A 26,215-nucleotide genomic window follows, 5' to 3' on the forward strand; every position below is an offset into this window, starting at 1 on the left:
TGTGCCATGCTGGTGACGTGGTGTGGTATCCCTGCTGCCCTCAGTTCAATCGACTCCCAGGGATGGGTCTCCAATGTGGTGCCATGCTGGGGGCAGCCACATTGTGCATATGCAGTGTGTCTTCCTATATGCGCTTACGGTTGTGGTGGCCGCCAATGAGTGGTGCAAGTGTAGTGGGATTTGCCCTTGTCAGATGGTGGAGATGTAGTGTATTGTGAGTGCCTTATTCCATCGATGTGGGAATCTGTTCTCATGTGCCGTTGCACTGGTTCTGTGGAAGTTGGTTGGTGGGGTGAACATCGTACGATGGCTTCATCATTTCGACCCAGTTGGTTCATGCAGGAACCCACCTCATGGCACCAATGCACTAGCATGACACAGTCAGACGACTCAACAGGCAGCCAGGCACGTCATCCTGCATGTCGCACCATGTGGCACGGTAGCGTGGTGAACTGCTGGCCCATTGAGTCATGAGTTGTTCTTTGATGTCGGGCCCCCCCATGTGTGATGTTCTTGGTTGCGTTGCATTCCATCTGCACGTAGGGGGAGTGGTATTGTTTGCAGTTGCTATCCGCCACCTGCATGCCATGCTGGTCCACCTACGACACTTGGGTGCTGTCAGGGGCACCAATGTCATTTGGCATGCCTCCATATGCATGAGGTCCAACTTTACTGTTGTGTATCTCCTGGGTGGTCCATGTTGGGGATTGGTAGGTCCTTGTGTGCTTGGGGAGGTGAAACAGCACTTGTTTATGTGTCCGTGTAATGGACGGTTGTGACATGCCATGCATGGGCACCAGTGTGTGCTGGTAGGTGCCTATGGCATGGGTGTGGGGCACAGGCAACACCGTCACTTGTGCCAGGATAGCAGTGTATATTTGTATGCTGCTCGCTTATCTCATTATGTCTCAGGCCAAATATGGTGGTGACGGTGTCACAGTCAAGGTGGTCAGGGGTGTCTATCTGCTAAGGATTTTCCTTGAGTGGCCGGACATGCTGCGTGTGCATGGGGGCTGCTGGGGTGGTGACGGAGGCTGCACTGGTGCTGCATGCAGGGCCTGTCTCCCCCTCCATCTCCTCCTGTGTCTCCTCAAAGGGGGGGCCTGGTGTTGTTGCTGAGGTTTTTGTGGTTGTGCCCTTGCTGATTCTATTGGTCTCATCTTGGTGTGGGAGGGGGTGTGGTGTGTGGGTGAGTTCCTTTTCTGCTGTGGCAGACTCCATTGCCTCCACCTGTGCTGATTGTGTGCACCTGTGGCTCTGGGAACCACTGCTCAGGGTTCTTTACTCCTTCTCTGAGATGCCTGTATGTACTCCATGCTGGTAAGGTACTTTACAGGCTTAAGGAGGCCGTTATTTACGTGTGCTCCTTACTTGTGATCAGCTCCGGTTTACGCCATGCCGCTAATTTCGGCATGGTGGGGCGCGCGCAAGACCCAAGACCGATAATTATGGCATTGTAGTTTACGGTGTCGTAATTAGCGATCTGAGGGGTCAGAATAGCATGTAGTGGTAAACGATGCCGGTAAATCATTACCGGCATGGTATTTACCTTACCTCCAAGCTCGGAATGACCCCCACTGTCTGTAGAAGGGCCATGTCCAGCCACAGCTCATATAAAATAATCCAACCTAGTTTTGTGCAGAGAATGGCTATCAGTGTACCATGAGTCTGACTGCATGTACTTTTTCCTGCACAACTTATTGAAACAGACGATGGACGATTGGGTGAAAATAGAACCTTAAACTTTATTATTAAATATGATTACCCATACAAAACCAGAAACCGTCCAAATTAACAAAATCTGTCCTAAAACAAAAAGAACCAATTAAAATAATCACATTGACACTAGATATAATACATGTAAAAACAACAATCACCAGATATACAGCTGTTCGATTCGACGAGTTTGTTCATGCCATGATGGAACATGTGGAAAGTGCATACAAGCCATTCTATCACATTCTTAGATTAGCTGTCTTGTTCAAGGTATATTTTTACACCCAATCCTTTCGGGGTCTTGGGGAGACTGGTCACATCCTGCATAGTGCCCATACCACATCGGCTATGATAGTCCTCTTGATGCCGAGACCAGCCAGTTCCTACTAGTGTAGAAGAAAACCATCAACTTTCCTTTTGGCCAGAATAGCTATCAGTCACTTTGCACTTAAACTTACCGTAATCTTTCACTTCCGGCAAGAATGACAGCCGCCAAAGCTCTTCCAGCGAGCGTGCAGCAAACATTAATCTCATTCACCAAAAAAGAACAGGGACCAAATGCCCATTGGATTAACATTGCATAATTCACATCTTAATTTAATTTGTGGAGCATTCAATATAAAAAAAGACTAATATTCTCAGAAATTATATCCCAAATAGACAATCATTGAAAAATTACAACTCCTGAGAAACGGTTATAAAAGGAATAAATGTGAAGAACAGAAAATGGCTCAGAATACACAGAACTGTGTAGAATTAGAAGGTTAACTACATTGTTGGTCTGGGATTAAGGCTAGAAAACCTCAGTACTGGCGAGACTTTATTTACAACAGTAGATACACAGGCCCAAGTTGGGATTTCATGTCAAGGGACTAATAAGGGAACTGGAACTGAGGAGAAGTTCTGTAAAGTTGGATAAGGCTCAAGGAGGCACCAGTTAGGCAGGATTGGACAGGTCCATTGGCTAGAAACGATCCATCATCGCAGTTGTCACAGATTATAGTGAAGGGTGGAGGATGAAGTGTGCATTGAACCTTCAATTCTACAGGTCCTTCCTTCAGAACATCTTTGGAGCATGTTGGTGGAGTAGTGTGGGGTGGTTGCACTATCCTATCATTACCTATGTTGACGTTTATCTATGAACAAACGTGTATTTCCACTTCCAGTGCTCTTACAGGATAGGCACGGGGAGGGAAGAGACCATGAATAATAGCGCTGAGAGGAGAGCTTTTACATACACTCTTGCAATGTATGTGTCAAATTAAGTTTTCTCTGTCTTGTAAATTATGAATTGAATCAAATCAAATACACAGCCTTACATAGTGCTTAATCCACAATTGAGAACTAGATATTAACAATCATGTATTAAAGACAGTGCATTGCTGCTGCATTTACAATCACTTTTATGATCATTGAGGTGGAAAAGGCACTTTTGGACCAAAGCAACATTTCAGCTAGTGTTTGTGAATTCTTTTTGGAAAAGTAGCGCTGAATAAATGGTGATAAAATGGGATGAGTAACGCTTACAACACTAAGAGATAATGAGGTAAGCAACGATGAAACAGCGAAAGTGGTGAGAAGCATCGATGAGAGGCGGTGTCATTGGACGAGACAGGCTCAAGCATTTAAGTAATGGACCAAAATGTGGGGCAGTGGGCTGAGAACAGACAAATCCTCCTGCTTCTTAAGAAACCAGCACTGGACACTGACAATCTCAGCCGAATGGACCAAAAGGAGATTCATTAAAGTGGTACATTGAAGGGAATGAGAAGCCAGGACTGGATATCATTAGATACTGCAAGAGAAGAACAGGGTTTATTTTCAAAGGCTAGGGTAAGAGTAGGCATGTCTGTATAAAACAGCTCAGAGTGATCAATGCTTTTTAATTAATGATGGGTTCACAACAAAGTCAATACAGTGGTGCAACTCTGACTTCAACAGTGAAATGCCCCGTTTGCCTTTGCCAAAATCCTTTCCAGAACACACCACTAAAATATTCGAATCCTTGCGCTGATGCAGACATTTGACCGGATTTACTTCTTGTTTCTTTGCCAGATTATGGGAAAGAGACCTACCTACTAGAAAAGCTTGCCTTCCCTCAGACTGAAACAGGGTCTCGCCGAGTGAAGACATCACTTTTCTGTCTCTAGAGTTAATTGAATAATTGAATGTCTGTCAATGGTAACAGGGTCTAAGGCAGAAGTCTGCAACCTTTGGCTACGCAGATTCTTTGCACTGCAATGCTCATTATCACTCACCACGGACTATGCTGGCTAGGGCTTATGTGAATTGTAGTGTAAAACAAACTCCTGGTTTGAGGGGTAGTGAGTCACATCGAATTTACTCTTATCCACAAAACCTTTTGTAGACACTCTCTGCCCAAATGATTGCAGCTAGAGTGTGACATTTTTAGTTAGTTAAATGAAGGGTGGATTTATATGTTTTTTCTTTCCATCTTTGATTCTTATTTCTTACAAAGGAACAGCATTCTGTAGTGTACATGCCAATGGAATATCTGTGCATAATAAGAAGAGATGAACTGGATGAGAGTAAAGAGTCAGGATAAAATGACAGAAGCTTAGTTAAGAGTTGACAACTTCTACCAGGATTGCTTAAGGAAACAAAGGGAATGATGGGAGATTTGGTGCAGATTTAAATAATAGGATAAAACTGCATGAGACTGTAGTGGACAGGTTCAGAGAAGATTGAAAGGGGGTTGCAGCAAACAGGATGAAAGGAGATTGGATGAGTTTCTAGTGGCCATGTTACGAGGGAACAGGTGGCAGTTAACAATAGTGGATCAGATTATGAAGGACAGGATGAGAGGAGATTATAGTAGGTATCTTGAGGTTACAGTATACTGGACGATGTTACAGTAGGCATGGTGAGAGTGACAGGAAGACTGATACAGTGTCACCAATAATACAGGTTTAGAGGGGATACGATCGTACTGGACCTGTTGAGAACAAATTGAGCGGCATAACACTAGATGGTTTAGAGGAGAATAGATAAGATTTGGGAAGATGGGTTGGAAGGATATTGGATCAGATTGAAGCGGATGGAGTAAAAGATTTTGCAAGTAGTAGTCAGCACTATAAAAAGACCAAGTTAAATTATAGAACCCAGGCAAATGAAAATGCGAGGAGCACGTAGTAGGCAGCATGAGGGGAGTGTTAATGATATGAGGCAAGGCATCTTACTGGTTGAGGATATAGGAAAAGGGATAAAAATAGACCATATCAAATATTTTAAAAATACATGATTAAGTCAGAACCATTCAGGTTGTGATGGCACAGAGAGATGACACTAGATCCAATGGCGGGAGGCAGGGTAAATGGAGATGCAAATTAACATGTAGATACTGGATCACAGAAAATGAAGAATTGATTAGCTTAGATAAGACAATCTGTACGATGTCCAACACACAATTCAGCTGACCAGCTCCTTGAGCAGTGGGCTCACAGAATTAGCAGATCGATCCTGCATGAGGAGGATTTCTTTGGTGTTCTCGACATTTAGTGTTCGCAGTTCTGTCAGCAGCGAGAGCAGTTTTGCATAGAGAAACCTGCAAAAGACATAGAATGGAAAAGATGTTTGTATTCGGTTCATTGTGCAGATGTGTCACGCAGGATTTCGGCCTCATGCATCAGAGCGCCTTAAGGGGAGACAAAAATAAATAACCATTTTGCAGGGGAGTCCCAAAAATACTGGAAGGGGTGTTAATGCTTTTGTAAGGTTCAGTAGGTCCCAAGACATAATGAGCTTCAATATGATTTTGGTGGTATTCCTGTGGTTTTTACTCAGTAATACCACCAAATTTAGTTACCATTACTACCACCTAGCCGTGTAAATGTACCGCCAGATTATGAGTGACGACATGGTAGAGAAAATGCCAATTTTGTTAAATGCATTAGAACTTCATAGGAGGCTTAGCAGTTTTTCCACAGGTATAAATTCCACGTTTGGTAAATCTGCCACTTTGTGGCATTGAAGTGCAGGATTTATCTCTAGAAACTTGCTAGAAGTAAATTCCCCACTTCAAGGAATAAAATCCGAATTCGGTTGTGTGATAAAACATGCAGCAATCCATTGCAGTAAAAATAAAAAAAGTGGCAGTATTGGAACTCATCTGGTTCACAAGCAGGGTCTTGAAGAGAGCACATTGAAGGGCAGAAATCAGAAGATCATGCTTATATGAATCTGTTTTAGTAGCACATGACTCATGAGAGTCAAGAGTTACAAAACTACAGGATTGATTATAGGAGTAAGGGCAGCCACCTCACACAGACACACACACACAGACACCCCCAAACACACATGCAACACAAACACATTTACAACCTTGCATATATTTTCTTAATGTCTCTATGAAAGCAGGCACCTCTCAAAATAAGTCTTATTATTATTATTAGGGTTTTTATTGAGCGCGGACCTAGCTTTGGAAAGCAACAGAGCATTTTACAATCATAGGGGGAAGAACACAGTGAGGGTGGCAGAGGAAAAAAGGAGCAAGGAGCGAACAGGGAAGGACGAATAATTGGCAGCAAGGGATTTACAAGCAACCATGGGAGGGGACAGTAGGGAGCAGATCCCAGAGTCTCAGATAGGGTGGGGAGTGCATGGTGTGTGGACCTAGATTTTAGGGAGCATCCATTCCTTGAAGAGGATGGCCTCGAGCTCTTTCTTTAACTATAGAAGCAATGGGGCAAGTCTAATGTTGACAGGGAGGAGGCTTCAGCGTCTAGGAGCATTGACAGTCTTCTGGTCCTTTCCTTCAGGCACCCTCAGAATTCAAGTCTGCACATTTCCTTACTTGAATTTGTCTTTATTCGCTTCACCCAAATATATGCCGGGGAGACCACCACAGCACCCCTATACTCTCACTACATTTTATATTACCCTAAACCACCCCTCACATATAATTGCGGTGAAATCCGCAAAACAAAAACTAAAGAAATGTTCGTATTCTCAATTTTGTGGGGTCGCAGTGCTTGTATGATCCCCATGGTTCTGGGTAATTTCATCTCTGCAATAATCTTGTTGGTATTATGCCCTCTGCATAAAACAGTCATGTGTACTGACTGATTTTGATTCAAATGAAGCCCTTCACTTTACATCCTTTCCTTTCGGTAGCCAGTGAAAAATCCAAACACGTGTGCCCTTTCCTAGGTTACCGCTCTAGGGAAAGATGATAGGACCACCCTGGAACACTGTATCCTACTCTCTGTTCTCCCCCTTACAGCTTTTGTCCCACCTTGGTCTCCAATTTCCATATATCGACATCTAGTCTTTCAAGCACAACCTGCCAGGGGTCCGTTCCCACCTCCCCATTATTTCCTTTGTCGCAGAGCATGCATGGCACATGATTATACAAGTCCTGAGCTTAAAGACTCATTAAAGTTCAATTCACAAGATGTTAGAAGATTGAAATTGCTGTCAGCTATTATACTAAACAAGTGCAAACCATAGCCGAAAGTGAACATGATGCTCAAGGCCTGCAGCAGCCGATATAAGCAATGCTACTCCATGTTGTTTTTCTTAAATAAGAGCTCATTGAAAGAGGTTATGACTGCTGCTGCTGTCGAAGCAATGTACGACGTTTCATCCCAAACCATCACATTCCGATGGCCTCCCTCACACACATTTCAACAAGGGTGTGAAAAAGAATCCAAGTCTTCTCCTGAATGGCACATAAGTAACTCATCCCTTCAAAAATCAAAAGTTAATTTGTTTATGAGGACCGGGGCCTAATACATTTGCATTATATTTGAGCCCCCCATCACAATGACAGGAAGTGACATCACACAATGTTTCTGGATGGTAAGAAATTGGGCCTCATTATGAGTTTGCCGGTGTACTGGCAGTAATTCTGGCAGGATACTGGCCAACAATAATCCCGTTACCAGCAGTTGGTCCGGCAGTATTACCGATGGATTATTTAAGGGTGGTAAATCCCCATTCCATTAAATGCCACTGGATCCCATGGGGAATTTGCCAGTATTACCGACATGAGTAATACTGGCTATTTTTGCCCGTAAGGTGACAGAATTACCTCCAGATCTTAGCTCCACCATATTGGCAAACTTGTACTTTGCTGGTGGAAATGTGCAGGTATATGGTTAATAACGGCACGTTATTTCCATACCGGCAAAGTTGTAATAAGGCACATTGTAACTTTTTTCCCAATCACTTTTATTGCAGCATTTTAATAAACAATAACTAATAACTGGAATAATCACCTGGCTATCAAAAGTAGCAAAATCTATACACATACCTTCTTTTAAATAATTAGAAATCAGATTAGGTAAATTGCAGAGATTGAAAAGCAGTTTACCAGGGTTGCCAGTAGCAACACAAGGATACAAATCGCAACCTAAACATCAGTTGCTGTCCTCTAATTTTTCAAGGAAATATAAGGGCAATTCAATGCATACCCAGAAGAGTAGGGTTCACAGGTACCTTGTTGCACTATGGTACTTTGGATTTTCTTATGTTTTTTAATTTATTTTGATTTTTTTTTTAAAGTACTTCATGTCATCTTGCACCCACTTTAAAGCTCATCCTTGCAATGTGGATGGTGTTAAGGTGGAATTCTGAACTCCTGTTGATCGGCCTCTTTGATGTAATTGGTTATTTTATCTCCAGCTTGAAGGAGAGTCACGTTAGGAGTGTTGATCCCTTGGCTGGGGGTGGGCAGGGTCCTGGCCTGGTTTGTTGTGGGGTGAAAGCTTTGCTTCAGTTCTCCTGCAAGTAAATGCAAGGATCACTAGGAGAGAGAATGGTTTCCTGTCCAAGCAGAAAGATCCTCTGTGGGACCTGCCATTAACCTTACACTGTGCGTTGCCAGTGCCCAACTCTGGGTAAAAGGTTCAGTGTTGGGCACTGGCCAGGCCCAGGAGAGACCACATCTTCCACACATTCATTGCTTTCCGACTGGCCAACCACTAGATACTATAGGCCGGGAAACTGGAGGGAAGTATGGACGCTCTCAAATAAGGGATGGTTTTGAACTTTGGCTCCTTCTGGGGCAATGTCCCAGCCTGGGCTGCCTAGAAGTTATTGAGACCTGATAGGAATTGTGTGGCGATGGCTACAGCAGCTAGGAAGAGGACGCCGTCTTGGGCTAAGACTCCACTCTTCTAAGAGATAGCTGCACAATCCAGCCTCCTTACCTGGGCTCAGCTGCCTTCTACTGTTAAAGGGGCAGCAGGGCAATACTGGATCCCAAGGGGGTTGGGAGTGGTTAGCCACACTATAATGAACTGCTGGAAAGTAAGGGGATGCCTCTTTTCAAACGCATGTTCTGATACAGTTTGTGTTTTGTGGGGGGTTGCATAGTATTGTATACCTTTAGTACACCCCAGCACTCTACACAAGGCCGCCCATCTCATATCAGGATGGGATTCTCCAAGTGGGTTCTCACTACACAGATGCTACAGGCAGACCAGGATTAAAAAAGGAATTTCAACAAGCCTGTCATTGAGAAAATGAGATATATTAAAATAAATATAAATTAGAGTCTGGTCCTCTTATGGTTACATGTAAATGTAAATAGTCCTTTATACTGCACCCAACACATGTAGTGGTTTCTTTTTACTAAAGCTTGCCTGGAAAAGCATACGGTGGGCTCACATGTGGGTTGTCCAGAGCGGGGTCTTCATCATTCACACAACAGTAGGGCAGGATGTACAGGGTGCAGTGGTGGAGTGGAGGTTTTTGGGTGGGGCATAGGGGGGAGCCATCCCACCAGTTCCCCATGGTGCCACATACACATGCAGCCTCCTGCTGGTGCCCGATCATAGGCCCCCCGGCAACAAAAGCTGCCTCCACCTGTGACAGGGTGGTGGGGTAAGTGGACAAACAAACAGCACAAAAAGGGAGAATTAGGAAGACTGGGAAGAGGAGTTAGTGCTTGGTTATGTTTCTATGATTGTGTAGGAAAAGTCTGGATATGTTGTTATGTACTCTCCTAATGTACTTCTGCATTATAACATCAAATAGGTAATGCATACTGCCATGTTTAAACCACTGTTTCTTGTTTGTGTGGAGTGAAGCATTAGGCTTTACTGCACATGTCTGTGTAATGAATGCTCTTCGCCTAGTGTGTAGCTTTACACGCCTCCAATACTCTCACTTTGGACGTGTTTCCCTTTTGGCATATGTAAGCATGTTTTAGGCTCCCGCTCCTTTAGGAAAAGAGGCTTCAGTAGGCAGAAGTCATCATACTGCAAGCATGTTCGCCTGCCTCAGACTGTGTGTGAACCTTTGAGGAGGTTATTCAGCTTTGCTAGATTCATCACATGATGCTGTCCTCCCTGATAACACCATCCTACGTGTGAGAAGGAAGCTGGAATTAAAGACTTGGATAGAGGGGCTTTGTTTCATGTTTGTAACATTGTTTCAGTACAATTCTGTAGAGGAGCAGGTAGACACAGCATCCATAGCTCCCACCTCCTCACCTCCATCATATTGGAACATCAGGATAAGAGCCCTGTGTGGGACACCAGGTATTGTCCCAATACTACATCCAGTGTATGAGAGACAATGGGGGTCATTCCGAGTATGGTGGTAGGGGGTTAACGGCACCAGTAAGGATGCCGGCGCCGTTAACTCCCTACCACCACATTCTGAGGTCCCTTAGCAGGTCCCACTAGGGCTGGCCGGTTTTACCAGCCGCCCTTAGCGAGACCCGTTAATGGACCATGGAGCTAGTAACGGGCCCACAATTTGCGGGCCCGTTATTAGCTCCTTCCCCATTCCCATTGAGCCCTATGGTCCGCATAGATCGGAATGTCCCGGTAAGTCCCCATTCCGACTACACGGACCCGGACCCGAGTTTGGAGGCAGCCATGGTGCAAGTAGCACCATGGCTGCCTCTAAACTCGGAATGACCAATATGCACTCAGACCACTGTATCGAATGTGCCCCTGCACTGAAAGGGTGGAAGGATGTTTGCACACACCATTGGACATCTAAGAGCTATAAGTGAAATTGGACAAGGGAAGAGTGACGTCATGAAAGAAAGACTCACGGAAACAATTTGCAAATAATTAAAGGATAAAGATGTAACTAAAGTAATAAGAGAAACATGTAATCGAAGACTAAGAAATCGTATGCACTGAAGAAATAAGTGAGGAGAGATTAGGTGAATGTATATACGCAGAAATGCAGGATAGCTGAGACATTTAGAAGCTTGCTGCAGAAGGAAACATAACGTGGCTAAGGTAGCCATTAGAAAAAGATGGATGCCGGACTTATATTGAAAGCAATTAAGCTACCTCAGAGACAGACCAGGGCTGCAGAGTCAGCAGGTGTTGGAAAAAACAGCTTTGTGTGGGGAAAACGGAGGAGTCTATTGGCCTAGGATCAAGAATGCCACATCAAGGAATAATTACATGGCACAAAGGGAGTAAAGAGGATAAGTCATGTACGTAAGGCATATTTCTCTTAGATTAAGCGAAGAAAACATCTGCAAGTGCCAAGTATTACACAAGCAAAGATGTGAAAAGCCTATACAAGATGGAGTGAACAAGTCTCCAGAGGTCAAGAAGAGTAATGACACCCAGCCTAATGAAAACAAATAGCAGTAAATAAAAGGTTGAAATGGACAAAATCACGGTCTCCTCATACGTCACTGAAATGTCAAAAACAAGGGCCATTCATTAAGCTCCAGATGAAGATAATGGTGTACTGACAATCTCTCAACTGTGGTAGAACAGAGAACGGTCTGCAAGGTCAACTATACAGAAGAAGCCTTGGCTTGGGGGCTGACCGATGAGATATGATGGACTAACTGGGCAAGTGGGTAGTATGTTGCTCTCTGCACCTGAGTTTTGTTTTGCTTGCGTGTGGCTAACAAGCTGAAAGTCCAAGGTTGGGAGCGAATGCCAATCAATCAGAGGGTCTATGTAGCAACATACTATACAATGTTGCACAGGCTTACCCGCTGCTGTTATTCTGATATAATCTGTATTACACGTATTTAGAGGTGGTTCAAGGCATGCCCACTAGATAAGGGGCATCCAGTGATATTACTAATAATTATATGTTATGTTGTTATAGTGCATTTGTATAGCATCTTATGTACCATTGGTATGATCTCAAAGTGCTGTGGGATGTACACCCTCGGAGACTGTGGTCTGTATCAGTTGAGAGAGTAGTGTAGCATATAGTGCTATGGATGCAGTGGATTTGAGAGTCCCGTGTAATGTGTGCAGCAAGGAGGGTGGACTCAGAGTCTGCATTTTGGCTGCTATGGGACATGCATATATGACATATGATTCAATGAAAAAACTTTGTTAAAGGCACGTTATGGTTACAAGTAAAACCAAGAAACCTCAGAAATTCGCCATTTACCACCGCCCACTGCTAAGACTAACACCCAGAACATCAAAGATGACATCGTAAATGTCATTGATGACATCACATGTGAAATTAATTTTGATGAAAAGTCCCTACAGGGGCTTGTGTTTATAATGTTGGTAACAAGATGTCAGGGGTCATCGGTGAGACCGATCATGAACTACCTAATCTATTAAGGAATGTACTCATCTAAACAACATTGTATTGGAGTGTTGTTGTTAATACAGAGACCTAATCATACATAAACATAGGCAATGGCTGCAGCATGCACCATAGAAGTACAATATGTATAATCTTCTAATTTTGGATAGTAAAATAATGAATGTCACCTTATCAGAGTTTTGAGTAATGTTAAACATGTAATAACTAGCTAATAATTCAAGACTTACTAAACACTTGTGCTAGTACAAACAATACATAATTCATATGAAGACCAAAATGCATAAAAATCAGAGGCAAATAAAGGGAAACTAAAGTAAGGAAGAAAGAAACAGCATCATCAGAACAAGTTAATAACATAAAAGTTTATCTTCATGTAGACAAATGAATTGGAGGCCTGCTTATTGCCCCATGTATGTGCACCATGAGCTGAGACCAAACCCTAAGAAAAGTACTTTAAGAACATATGACAAGGTTACCGTCTAGATATATAGCACCTTTTGAATTTTAATATTCTGACTGTCAGTGAACAAAACCACCTGGCCTAGATATGTCAGTGAACAAAAACAAGTGGGCCGGATATGTGATGTCATCAGTGATGTCATCAATGACATTTGTGATGTCATCTTTGATGGCCTGGGTGTTAATCTTAGCAGTGCACGGTGGTGGCGCAAGTTATGGTTGCTTGGCTTACCATAACTGGCGAATTTCTGAGGTTTTCTGTTTTACTTGGAACCATAACGTCCCTTTAACCACGTTTTTTCAGTGAATTTCATGGGTTTTTACCAGTGCATGCTATTTCCTACAACGTACTAATATCATACTCACCCCAATATAGCAACATTTTTGTCCAATTTACAAAGTGTCACCTTAAAAATCTGCCATTTCCCATCTTCTAGCATCATTTTTAACACTTCTATACACTTTTTGCACCTTTTTCCACTGTTTTTGCGTCCGTCGAAGTCCACGAACGTCTGACATCATCTCAAACCTTCCGGACAGTGCCATGTGACGATGCGCTGCATGATGACGTGTTCACGAACGCGTGTGTACTTTGCGATCGGGTCCATGCTTAGAGGACGGTTCCGAACTGCATTTTGTACTGATCTAGGAACTTTCAAGCGCAAAATGTTCCCTTGCACAGCTCTTACACCTATTCTTACTCATTATCCATTAACAATCTAGTACAAAGCACATACTTGGAAGAATATTAGCAAAACTGCTATTTATCTTAAAAATGGCATTAACTATTGCAATCACTCCTCCACCAGCTGGAGGACCTACACAACAACAAAAGTGCAGTACTTCCAAAGACAATGAAGAGGACCAAGAAGATCAGGTAAAGGAAGTGACTACCTCTAGCATCCAGAGAAAATCATGGGTGTGGCAGTTCTTTACCACTGTTGGGAATGTACCAAAAGCTACAGCTACCAAAGTGAAATGCACTGGCAACTTTGTACTCAGTCGCAACCTACCTGGACATTACTCCTACGGGACAACCTCCATGCGCCACCACACCAAATCCAAGCACCGCAGTACTCTCCAGAAGGTTGATCCTATCTTAGCAAGTCGTAGGCTGTCTTCCTCCACATCATTTTCCTCAACTAATACTGTAACCCTACAGCCCCCTTCTGTGGGACACAAAATCCCACCAGCTACCTTGCAAGCAATAAAAGAGGCTGTTGATCCATATCTTTCAAATACAACAGTCCTCTGTATATATTGCAACAGACCACTCTTCAGGGGGAAGCAATTTCGAAGTGCATTTGAAGCGGTTATCAAGGAGCATGAGAAACACTGCCCCCTACCTTAAAAGTAACACACGCACAACATCGTCCCCAGTCCACCTTCCCCTCCATATTAGTGCTTGGTGTCTCTTGCCTCATTTCTCTCCCCACCTTACGTTCTAACCTCTCCTGCAAAAAAAAACATAAAAAACAACAAAAAAAAGGTTCCTTTAGGAACCACCTTTCATAGTTAAAAAATAGAACTAAAAAGAAAAATCTTATAGACTCAGCCTACTTTACATTTCGAAGTAAAGTACATAGAATCAATAAGATTTTGTAACATTGCCATTAGCATTTTTTGTTATGCTAATGGGAATAATGTGGCGTTCATCCCCTGTTCCAGAGACTGGAAAAGGGGATAACGGCTGGGCAGGCCACGTTATTGGCCCAAGCGAAGTGTGTCTGTGTGCGCCCTGATGCCTGCAGGATTCGGTGCATTATAAATGAATAAATAACGAGGGCTCCAGACCGTTATCCCCTATTCCAGCCCCTGCAATGGGGGTTGAAGGCTATTAGCCCTCCTGGTTCCCAAAGCGGGAACACGGGGTGCTAAAAAGAGGATTTATCTTCCTACACCGGGATTCCTGTGGCATCCTGCTGTAGGAAGGAAAATCCTTTTCCAAGATTGCCACCATGGAAAGGGAAGGCGGGGCTCCATACAGAGCCCCTCTTCCCTTTCCATGGCAGCTTGCAGAAGGCGAAGAGAGAACCCTCTGAACATATTACCAAGTGCAAATTTGTTTTCCCTTTCAAATCTATTCCACTTTTGTATAATTTGTACCACATAGCCGTTCCCAGGTGGACATGGCCACTTTAACCCCATTTGTCGTCCCTCGCAGTCATGGCCAGTAGCCAGATTGTCCGGATCATGACCTTATGCCATGACCTGGAAAATCTGGCCACTGCCCATAGCCACCTCAGTCAACAAAGGTATATCACTATTTTTTGTACCTACATTATGACACTCGTCAAAAAATAAAATGGGCACATATGCAAAACCATGCTTTAAGGTCCTTGCCAATGATCCCTACACGAGTTTGTTTGAAATCCGCCCATGTTTTGTTTTTTCAAAAGTGGTCAAATGTATGTACATACAATAGTCATAACTTAGGCCCCACTTGACAAAATCCATTCAGATTTTACACAAGCAAGGTTGGGTCCACAATCTTTCTGAAAACGTTGTCCACATTTGTCAAATGGCAACAAAGTTATAAGCCATCTACAAATATTGAGACCCCCCTCTAATGTAGCCCCCTCTTGACAAAATCCCACCAAACTTTACAAAAACATGTATATCGAAATTTAAAATCGTTTTGCAAACTTTGTGTAGGTTCGTCAAATGGCACCACATTTATTAGCCTTTACAATATTTTGGTACTCCCCTCTAATTTTGCCCCCTCTAGACAGAATCCCACCAAATGTTGTAGAAACATGTATATCTAGATTTAAAATCGTTTTGCAAACTTTTGTGCAGATTCGTCAAATAGCACCACATTTATAAGCCTTTACAATATTTTGGGACCCCCCCCTCTAATTTTGTTCCCTCTTGACAAAACAACTCCACACTCTCCAAAACCATTCAGATTCAGGTCTAGAAAACAATGCCAAATGTTCTTGCAGTTTCATTGAGCGTCGCCAAAGTTATAAGCGATCCAAAAACTGCTTTTCACCAACCCTGTAATGCAGAAATAGGCATAGTTGTCCCTGAACATCTGAAGTGTTTGCGAACATCGCAAGACTGTACTCGAACATCTGGACTGTTCATGGACTTCGGGGATGGAAAACACCTGTTTTTTTGGCTTCTCACGGCCATATCCCATCCCATACTCATCACCCCTCAGCTCCCCAGTTTGACAGTGCAATGCTGTGTTTTTAATGTGTTTTTACTGCAATGGTGGGCGTTTCCAAAAATCTGACGCACTTCACGCTTTTCATCATCCAATCAGTGGGAGCATCCGATGTCCGCGGACATCACGTCACCCTGTAGGCCAATCGGATGCCCCTCCGCGGACCGAACAGGGAAGTGGGTCCGCAGACAGAACCCAGATATCATAATTCTTTTTTTATCTACTTTTGGGCCATTTTAAAAATAACTACTGGACGGATTTACACCAAATTAACAAAAGCACACTTTCGGGACCAAGCCACCGCTCCTGCTGCAAATTTGGTGAAAATCCATCCAGCGGTTTGGGCTGTAGACGTGAGCAATTCTTTTTTGCCATTGCGTCGACACACATAAAAATTTGCCGCCCGTTGACGAAATTTCACCAAGCTTGCCATAAAAATTCAAACGAGGCCATATACTTTGTTTACAAAGTTTGGTAATGATTCGTCGAGAGGGAGCAAAGTTATGTCGCCCAAAAAGTGCTCTTCCTATGGGTTGAGCAACTTAACGATAACTACAGGGCCACTACCACAGGCCCTGTAATATATGATATATAGGTATATATGTTCCCTTAACCCATCCCTCCCCTCAATAGGTTTTACAGTTTGCCACATAGGATGACGTCATAGCTGATGTACATTGTGGTATGAAACCTTTGTGTAATTAAATTTCAAGTGTGGGTGCGTGGACTACAGTTTGTGGTTTGCCAGATTGCCCTACTTTATTCTATTCTAATAATAAAGTAATACTTTGTCATATTCTTTATGTTTGACCGGTTATTTGGGTCTGAGACCATTATTGTTAATTCCATATAGCACATGAGATGCTTCAAGGTGCTAGAGCACAATTCCTTGCCCTGTCTGGATCTCGCCTTCCATTGAAATGCCTTTGTTTCTTTGGGTATAAGAAAACGGTGCTGGGAGGGAGGGGGGTTCTCACTAACTGTCGTTTGTTTGTCCTTTATATGCTTTTTACTAATACATTCTTCACCAATCGATTGGAATAGTCAGTGGTCATTTTTACACATGCGTGAAGTCTTAAAAAAATAGCAGGGATCGAAATTTAGGGGAGCTTGGAGTTATTTATCTTCTGCTTGTGGCCTACAAGAGCCTGATTAGCTTGACACCAACAGCTACCAGGAGCTACTTTGCCCTCTCCTGGCCAACTGATTCTGAACACACCTATGAAATATAACTCTGTGCACTCTAATTATTAAGACACATCTGAATGACATTCAAAGCATAAGGAGTCAAATAATGGACAAAATAATATGTTTGCATCTTATGTGGGAGTTAGATTTAAGGAATGCTATGTACTATATACTATATACCATCCTCTCAATTCCCATGTTAGCTCCTGGTCACTGGTTAATTCTATATACCCAGCAGCTGCTTTTAGTTCCTGCTTATCTAATCTTAACTTCGAACCATGAAATAGTAAGATATGGCTCTGGTGCATGTAAATAATAATGAGATAGTTATTGGTACTCGGTGGATGGTATTTGTAGTAGGTGTGTGTTTGCGTGATGTGCTCAAGCATTCCCCTGTAGTGGGGAAGCATGTTTGAGCAAAATATGTTTATCCTCCCCATTCATCTCCCAGGTGCAAGGTCATGGAAGTGATGGGGCCTACAATGTTGATGAGAATCAAGAGTTGCAAAATGACAACTTGGGCATTGAAACGTTTGAAGGAGGTGGACTATTAATGTACAGTAATTAAAGAAATAATGGCTGCTCACAAGAAGTCAACAGTACCTCGCCTGGATTTGAAGCAAGTGTTGCAGAACCCCTTGTCCACAGACGCCATTTAGGGGTTGCCAGAGTTAGCAACTGCTACCTCTGGCTCCTCCTCTGCTACCCCTAGACCTGTTGTTGTGACCCCATGGCCACTGGATAGCTGTGTTGCACCTGAAATAGGTGGTTGTAAATGCAGTCACAGCATCAGTCACAGCTTTTTTCACCTGGAACCTTGATCTCGTTAGCTGGCGAAATAACAGGGATGCAGGAAAAACCATGAAGCCGCCATCACTGACAGGTTGGCAGTCTATTAGTGAAGAATGCCTGAATGGTTGGGTTCAGAGGCAGGGGCTGTCTGTGCAGCTCATACCCAGTACTGTAGCCAGGGTCATACTGGGGAATAAAATTGTCTTGGGCACCAATGAAAAAGTGGCCCACAGTTGCAAATTGCAATTCCTACTTTTGTGACAGACTGTTTGTACCCAGTGGGGAGGTTTTTGATAAAATGTGATGCAAATTGTGCATTTTAAAGAATATTTATTCAGTAACACTGGTCAAAACTACAAGCTGCATGATGAAGTGGCCTACTTTGACCAAAGAAACTGGCCCACACTAGCATTTTGCAATTTTGGTTAATCGGGCATTGTCCTAAAGGCCAATCCGAGTCTGACTGTAGCAACAGGAAGGGTATGGTGCCAGGTCTAGCTAGCTGGGAATGGGTAAGAACAGCCTGCAGTACTCAATGACAGTACAGTATGAATGCAAATCTCATCAGTGTTTCTCGTTGTCTGCTTTGCAAATCCAGTGAGCCACTGGGCCTGTGATGAGAGAGGTGTGCCCCAGTGGTTTCTGCCACCAATCCTGCATGGGCGCTGTGTCACATGAAGTTGTCCTCTGCTTTTGAAAGAAACCATCTTCCTCAAGCGAGAAAAGATATATATTTGGAAGGATAGCTCAGGGGCAACACACTTGCTTTGGAACAGTAGAATGCAGTGAAAAGGGTTCAGTTCCTATTCCAGTGCATAGTTGATGGAGGAGGCTGGCATTAAGCAACATATAAATGACCAAAGAAAATAATAATACGGGCCTTTTCTCTGGGTGATGTTTACATTTTCAAATACTGTGACCTGTAACACATCCTTCCCCTCCTTCTCCCATCTAACAAAAGAAAATTGTGGGTTACTTGCCAAATAAGCAAAACAGAAAGGTGATGACTTGAAGGCTTCAAATTATTCATAACCACTGACACAGCTCTGGGTTCGAGGAGTGTGCTTGGGGGTCAATGTTTTGGAGGCTGGTACTGGAGACTTAAGATGTACTAGTGACTTACAGATGTTGAGAGAGAGTGTATGAGACTTAATGTGCTGTAAGAGAGTTTAAATGCATTGAATGCAGGTATAAGATGTTTGAGGAGGTTAACTGAGACTCACACCATTGGGGTGTTCAAGAATGCTGGAGACTTATGTTTCTGGAGGGTGGCACGAGGGTCGGATTGGCCCCTCGGCCTTTCGTGGCCGGGTCGAAATCGTCCCTGGGGAGTGGGGACCGGTTTCTGGCCATGCCTGGGCCGGTTTGGAAGAGAAAGAAAATAAATAAAATACATCATTTCTTTTTCAATTTTTTTTTTTTTCCAAAAAGCTTTTCATTCTTTTTAGGTCGATAAATGAGTACCAACACAGGTTGGGTGATATTGTATGCATATTTGTTCTATAAAAAAGAGCTTAAGCGTAAGTGCTATACAATAACATATCATTTGGCCTTGGACGTCTGCTTGGATTCACAGTAATTTAATGTACTTAGGCACAATGCCATTTGATGCCACTTCCTGTTTTGCCAAGAGGTGAAAGGTCGTGTTTCATCGCTTCCTGGGATGTCACTTTGGGGTGGGGTCAAATGACATCACTTACAGCGATGTCATTAGAGGTCAAGGGTCATGAGGCAAGGGCTGGGCCACTTTTTTTGAGGTGAGGGGTGGGCCACTCTTTTTGGGTCACCGAGCCTATTTCTTCTCCCAGTCCGACCCTGGGTGGCAATGTGTAAACATGAAGGTGTTGGAGCAAGGCATTGGAGGTGTAAGGTGTTGGACGGCGGGAGTGTGTGCGCCAAACATTTAAACCTGTTGACGGACTACCCTTAGCAGGGGATGGTGGGGTGCCTGTGGTAAAAATGGTTGAGGGGGTATTCAGGCTCTGGGTGACTGGTGGGAGTGGGTTGCTGTGCAATGGTTTACAGTGCACTATTGTCAGGAAAATCCCTGCACGAATTGACCAAGTGTAAAAGCATGGAGTGGTACAACCTTGGATTGTCTTCTGGTTGGACTTGTGTTGGTCAGTTGCTGTTTCCAGTCCGTAGCCAGACACTTGGCAGGCACTGGATGTCTGCGCTTACGGGTTTAAGCTTCTTCGAGATGCTCTATCTGTTTATATTTTAGCCCGAGTGATGTACAATAGTCGAGGTTATTTTGTTGGACGTCAGATTTCATTCCAAATAATTTGGCAAGGTGGCCTATACACACCGATATGAACACTACATATGGTGATCCATTCTTGTATGAAATGTATATCATATTACAGTGATGTCGTAACCACATTTTTTCTAGTGTACTGATGAACAATGCTATGTGATGCCACTTCCTGTTTTGTAAAGAGATGAACGTTTGTGTGCCATCACTTCATGTGATGTCAATTGGGGGCTGGGCCAAATGACATTGCTTCCTGTGATGTCATCAGAGGTCAAGAGTCATGTGATGTCACTTCCGCTACGCATGGCATTTTGGTGAAATGACGTGCCTGCCCATGACAACGCTGGCCTTGCAAGAGTGAGTGCCAGAAGTTGTCAGAGGGAAGCCATGAGGCTCAGAACGTGGAGGAGAAGGAAATGGCGAGAGGAGGATTATTGAGAGCTCATGCTGGGTTAAGCCCATACTGAATTTGTCTTTCCACATCTGGGAAACGACTTCTATATCAGAACTCATGATACACATAAAGGATTGGGCTCCCTGTTAATAGTTAAGCAGATGGAAATTGCTGGTGCAGTAATGGCTGCTTCGGACAAATACTTTAGTTTAAGGCATAAAGCTCCACTGGTGCCTTTAATCACATCCGCTTTTTACTGCTCCCTTTATGGCTCTGCCAGAAGGAAATTGTGCTGGTTCTGTGTGCGCAGGGATTTTCTGATGTTTCCTTGACCAATCAAGTCCTTCCTGAAGATGCTTAAATTGTAGCTAAGTGCGAGTATATGTTGGCTTCTTTGGACATTTCCGCCAGCTTTAGAGAATGATGAAAGGGAGTTCAATGTCTAAAGTAATGAAAAGTAATTCCTCATTTAGGTATCTGTTTTACATCGAGAGAAACTGCAGAAAAAGGTAAAGCTTTTTTAAAGAGCCAAATGCCCTGAGTTGAAGATGTGGAACGCAATTGCATTTCAAATAGATTCCTTTTTTGTGTGATCCCAAATGATGGATCCCTTGTTTATGGTTTAATTTCTCATTTTGGTAAAGTAGTAAAAATGTGGCGGTAATGCTAATACCGTCGCATTACTGCTCTGCCCAATCCCGAGTTGGGGGAAACTCAGAGCATTCAACTCCAGCACTGAACTGGAGGTGAATGTGCCGACATTCCACCCATTTTTGCTGTATTTAGCACAGCACAATTACTGTGGCGCAATTAACGCTGCAGTAATTGCATCAAAAATGCCCCATTGAGTCCCAAAGACTAAAAACAAAAATGGGGATTTACTGCAATACCGCAACATGTGATCCGGCACTAATAGCACTGGACCAAGTTGCGGTAACGTTAATTGTGTTGGACGGCATCCCAGCAGATTTACCGTCGGGATACTGCCCCCTCGTGATGAGGCCCTTTGCATTTTAATTTCTAGTCTCGGCCTGTTTTACAAGCAATATGTGTGCAAAATAAAAAAATCAAGGTTGGATATCTTGTATCAGGTGAGCCACTCTTTTCAGGGTCTAGAATTTGTAATAAACTTGAAGTTGGTGTAGGACTGGGTGAGTTTCACATTTGCAATGGCTGGAATCTGGACTTAACCACTTTATCATCTCATTGCTCTCTGTCCTCACGTTGGTATAGCAGTCCAGGTGGCCCAGTGGAGGTGTCCCTTAGTGGTAGGTCTTCCTGTTGGTGAGGTTATAACTGATACAGACAGTATCAATGAGTGAAGGCAATAAAGCATACGTCACAAAAAAGAACAGTGTGTGATTGGAGTTTTCTAAGTGCATGATTGGCTGTTTGTTGTGAACCATGTGCTGGCATCATGAGGAGGCGAGAATGTCAGCTGATTTCTCAGAATCCTTGAGAGGTGTGTGTGAATAAAATGCCATTGAGGTTTGAGCGTTAACACGTATTACACATTTCTGGAGCGTCTGAAGTTATGTTATGTTGTGATTTATACTGTGCACCGCTGTCATTTTCCTAGTCTGCAGGCGCTCTGGCGGATCTGAAAATGAAGGAGGGGTGGGAGGGCTCTAGTTAGTGGGGTACAGTGGGAAATCACTACAGAGCTTTGATGTGCTGTTGTTAGCTTTAGTTTAGAAAAAAACACTCACTGTGTGCTGGGTTTGCTGTTAGTAAGGGTTAGGCTGTGTGTGTTGTATGAGCGTGTGTGGGATGATTTTTCTGTGGCATGTTGTGTTTAGTTGGGTGTTGATGAGTGTGTACTTTTTGTGGTGTTCTTAGGCTACTGCTGTGGCAGAGGTATGTGTGTGTTTTGTTTGGTGTTCAGGGGTGAGTATGTGGGGTATCAGAACGTTTTTAGTAGGATTAGTAGTGAAGTTAGTGGTCTGTGCCCTTCTATGTGATGGTTATTTTGGTCTGACAGGGTTCATATTCTTCTATGGTGGTTTGTCTTAAATGATTTCTTTAGTTGGGGTGCCCATGTTTCCATTCATTAGGCTTCCGTTGTTTTGGGTGTTTCTCTTGTGTTGTGTGTCCTGTTTAGCTCTGTGATTTAAAGCCAATGTTTTAGCAATGGTCAGATTTTTAGGTGGTCTTCTCTTGATCGTATTTCCTTCTGGAGTGAATTCCTACATTTTGCCGAGATGCAGGAGAATGCGGATAGACTAAATTGCCGCCTTGAGTATGGTTTTGTTTCAAGACGATTGTTGTTGTTGGACCTTAGTGTTCGGTTAGGTTTGTAGATGGACATTCTTCCCTGTCTGAATTCTACTCCTTGGCTGTGGATTGCTCTGTGGGTTATGCAGAGTGTTTTGAAAAAGATTCTTTTTTGACTGGTAGCCAATGTACGGTTCTTAATGCTGGTGTGGTCTGTTCTTTCTTAGTGAGTCTGAGGAGTAGTCTTGCTGCTGCATTCTGTATTCGGTGTAGTTTATTGTTAAGGTGGTCTGGCATTCTGAGATAGATGCTGTTGGTGTAGTCTATTCTTGACATGAGGGAGATGATGGCGCATGTTCTATGTGCGAAGGTGTAGAAAGGTAGTATCTGCTTGATTGCATTTAAGTGGAAGAAGCACTTCTTCATACTTGCCAACATTCTGTGGCCAAAAAGATGTAGGATTTTTCAAGTTTCAAAAATAATAACTAGCATAACGATGACATCATAAAAAAATGCCACACATGGCCTTTGACCAGGGGAGGCTGGTGAATTTTACTGGAGGGGCATACATATGTAGGCAAGAGTGACCAAGCGCAGGAAGGGAACCCGAACCAAACAAGAAGGGTTCGGGGGAAGGGGTAGTTCTCGCCCATGAACACTTTAAAAATGATGGGTTAAAATGGTGCATTTAACAGCACCTTCTCTGACAAAATGGCTAAACCGCTACACAGGTTGCAATCAATTTTATATTGTAGAACATAAAAACAAAAGGTACAGGTTAAAAACAATGCACAGGACCATGTTCCAATGCAATTTCATTATGCCTTTGCCCACAACATATGCTAGTATATAAAACATTTTCATGCTGGCTGTGCCCATACATGTCCATGCATGCAGCACCAAAATATGCCATTATTACCATATAAGGACTCCCAGCCAGTAAAAAAATGCCACAACACTGAAAAAGTATTTCTAGATTGGCTATATCAAGATAGGCCAGTGTAACAAGTAATAACACTGTTCATGTTTACTTTACCCTTGATGCACAGTTACTGTGCATCAAGAGCAAATCAAATACAAGTGTTTCTATCTGGCTAGCCTGGCCTACATTCAATGTGACAGACTAGCCAGGTAATACCACTTGCCAGGTTTGCTTTACTTTTGATGCACACAGTCTGTGCATGTGTAAAGCAAAGACGAGTGTTACTACATGGATAGACTGGCCTACATTCACTATAGTCTAGCCAAATCATGTTTGCTTTACCCTTGATGCACACTAACTGTGCATCATGAGTAAAGCAAAGATAAGTGTTCTTATGTGGATAGACTGGCCTACATTCCATGACCCATAGAGGCAGGCTGCCACTGCCTTCAACCTATTGTCATCACATGAAATTATATTCCCTGACATATGGCCGTGAACAGATCACAGGAAAGGGCTGTCTGGCATGGTCTAACCTAAATCCTAGGACAAATCGTAAGATATCATATTACCAAATGAGTGACCTGTGAGAAATCTGACAAGTTTTCAATATGTATTTATTTCATGGTACACTCTCAGCATACGGAGCTAGCAAGAAGCAGAACCAATTGGGAACTACAGAGGCATGTGCGCTTCACATGGCTCCAGAACTAGCAACCACTTCATATTTGTCTTATTCAGATTTTGATGAAAAATCAAATGAATAACCTGACTAAACTTGCACATATAAGGATCTCACAGATCCGGAAGGCACTATCCTAGTTACCCACTGCAATGCGAGGAGCTGAGCAGTATTTATTTAGGCACTACATACATGGAGAGACAGACCCCACCGTTCATGGATGTCAACTTCACAAATGTATTGGTGGGGCTCTGAAAATGACATGAAATCTCTAAAATAGAATGCCAGGATAATTCATGTGTCATGAGCTGCCAGGGAATCTGCTCCAGCTAATTAACATTGTATGAATGCAGACTTTACTCACAGATGAAATCCCATGTTTGAAACTTCTGGCCAGCGCCTCATTTGTTGACCTTCTCTGTAACACCACCACCACTTACCACATTTCCTATCAACAGGGTGATACAGACATTTGGAAATAACAAACATTTCTTTGTATGATGAATATGTTCCAACACAGAAAACATTATCAGTGTTCAGGAGCCAGCATTGTAAGCTTTGCCAATGTGACACTATAATCTTGAAAAGCAAGAGTGATTTTTTTTTTTATAGTGAATAGTGCAAACTGAACCTACTTCTATGGACTCCCAGATAAGACATAGTGAGATTAAATTATTGATCGGGATCACCCACTTTGGTTAAGTTGTGAAGCTGGGATTTGAACCCAGTCTGCAATTTTGGCACTTAGCTATATCTTGTGCTGATGTTTTCATGTTTCGCTTCCTAGGGCTAAAATAGCATTTTTCTTTTTAGAGATGAATTTAAAAAGTACAGAAACCACAAAATTAACCAACCTGACACTATATCTCATTATAGAAACATTTTGAGCAAAAGGAATATGATTTTAGCTTGTGTTTCTCTATCAGTAAATCAAAGGCAGCACCAAGTCCAGACATCTGTGCATTGAGGCCGGAGAATGTGGAGGTTTGGGACTGGGAATGTGTCGGTTTGGGCCTGGGAATGTGGGGGGTTAGGCCTGGAACAGGTAGGAAAAATCTCTGTTCGAGGAGCGCTTCCTACTATGGCCTCAAGTCTGCGGTGGCATTCTGTCTATAGTAGTACCTATCATCACCCTCATTCTTTGAAAGCACCAACCGTCCTTGTTTCTGAAAGTCATTTTACCCCATCTGAAACCAATGAGTCGGTGAGGTCCATTACACCACCCTTACACTTGAAAATGCAGATGCCACCACATAGTGTCCACGATTCTTTTTCCTTTCTAATAAACAGTCTGGTTTAAGAAAAGCCATACATGTTTCCTTTCTGTGATTCATTTAATTGGAAAATAACATTTGTGTTGGGCCTCCCTGGCCTGCTCTCCCTCATGTCCCAGTAGAGGGAGATTTGAGCACAAGATACAATAGGGGAAGAAAAAAAGGGGCAACGTGGGACTTATCACACTCTTAGACCTCTAAAATAAGGATACTTAGAGCTCTTAGTTTGTGCACTGTAAATCCTACTTTCTTTAGTGCATTTCATTTAGCATTCTTGTATATTTTAGTTTTCCACATAACAAGATTGGCCTATAAGAAGAAGCACATAGAACAATGATACGAGCCTGAAAGCCAGGACTGGTTAATTATTTCATACCTCACAAGAGACAACCACAGATGTCTTTGAGTTAATGTTTCATACCGGCATGCATCTTATTATGCAGGATGTGAATAAAATGTGCAAATCTGCAAAAAAGGCTAACACGTTGTTTTCTTGCAACTGAGCTATGTACCATGAAATGATCATGGACCCACATCACTGAGTTGTGACTTCACATAGAAATGGGCTATTTTCGCCTTTCACAGGTGTCTACGGCAGCCTGCAATAAAGGAGATGCAAAATGG

At 43.0% G+C, this 26,215-nt stretch overlaps 1 protein-coding gene across 2 annotated transcripts in view; it reads right to left on the bottom strand.

The window, feature by feature from the left end:
* Positions 1–1,725: 1,725 nt before the first annotated feature.
* NR1I3 (nuclear receptor subfamily 1 group I member 3) overlaps positions 1,726–26,215 on the bottom strand; it is a 994,139-nt gene continuing 969,649 nt past the window's right edge. Inside the window, exon 9 of one of the 2 annotated variants that reach the window (XM_069604681.1) lies at positions 1,726–5,281. In XM_069604681.1, coding sequence (XP_069460782.1) covers positions 5,146–5,281 — 136 coding nt within the window. In that variant the 3' untranslated portion in view covers positions 1,726–5,145. The remainder of the gene's footprint in view (positions 5,282–26,215) is intronic. The other variant, XM_069604680.1, reaches the window with a different exon arrangement.

Source organism: Ambystoma mexicanum, chromosome 1p (assembly GCF_040938575.1).
Source record: "Ambystoma mexicanum isolate Mex_15411 chromosome 1p, UKY_AmexF1_1, whole genome shotgun sequence".
In the NCBI taxonomy this organism is placed as follows: domain Eukaryota; kingdom Metazoa; phylum Chordata; class Amphibia; order Caudata; family Ambystomatidae; genus Ambystoma; species Ambystoma mexicanum.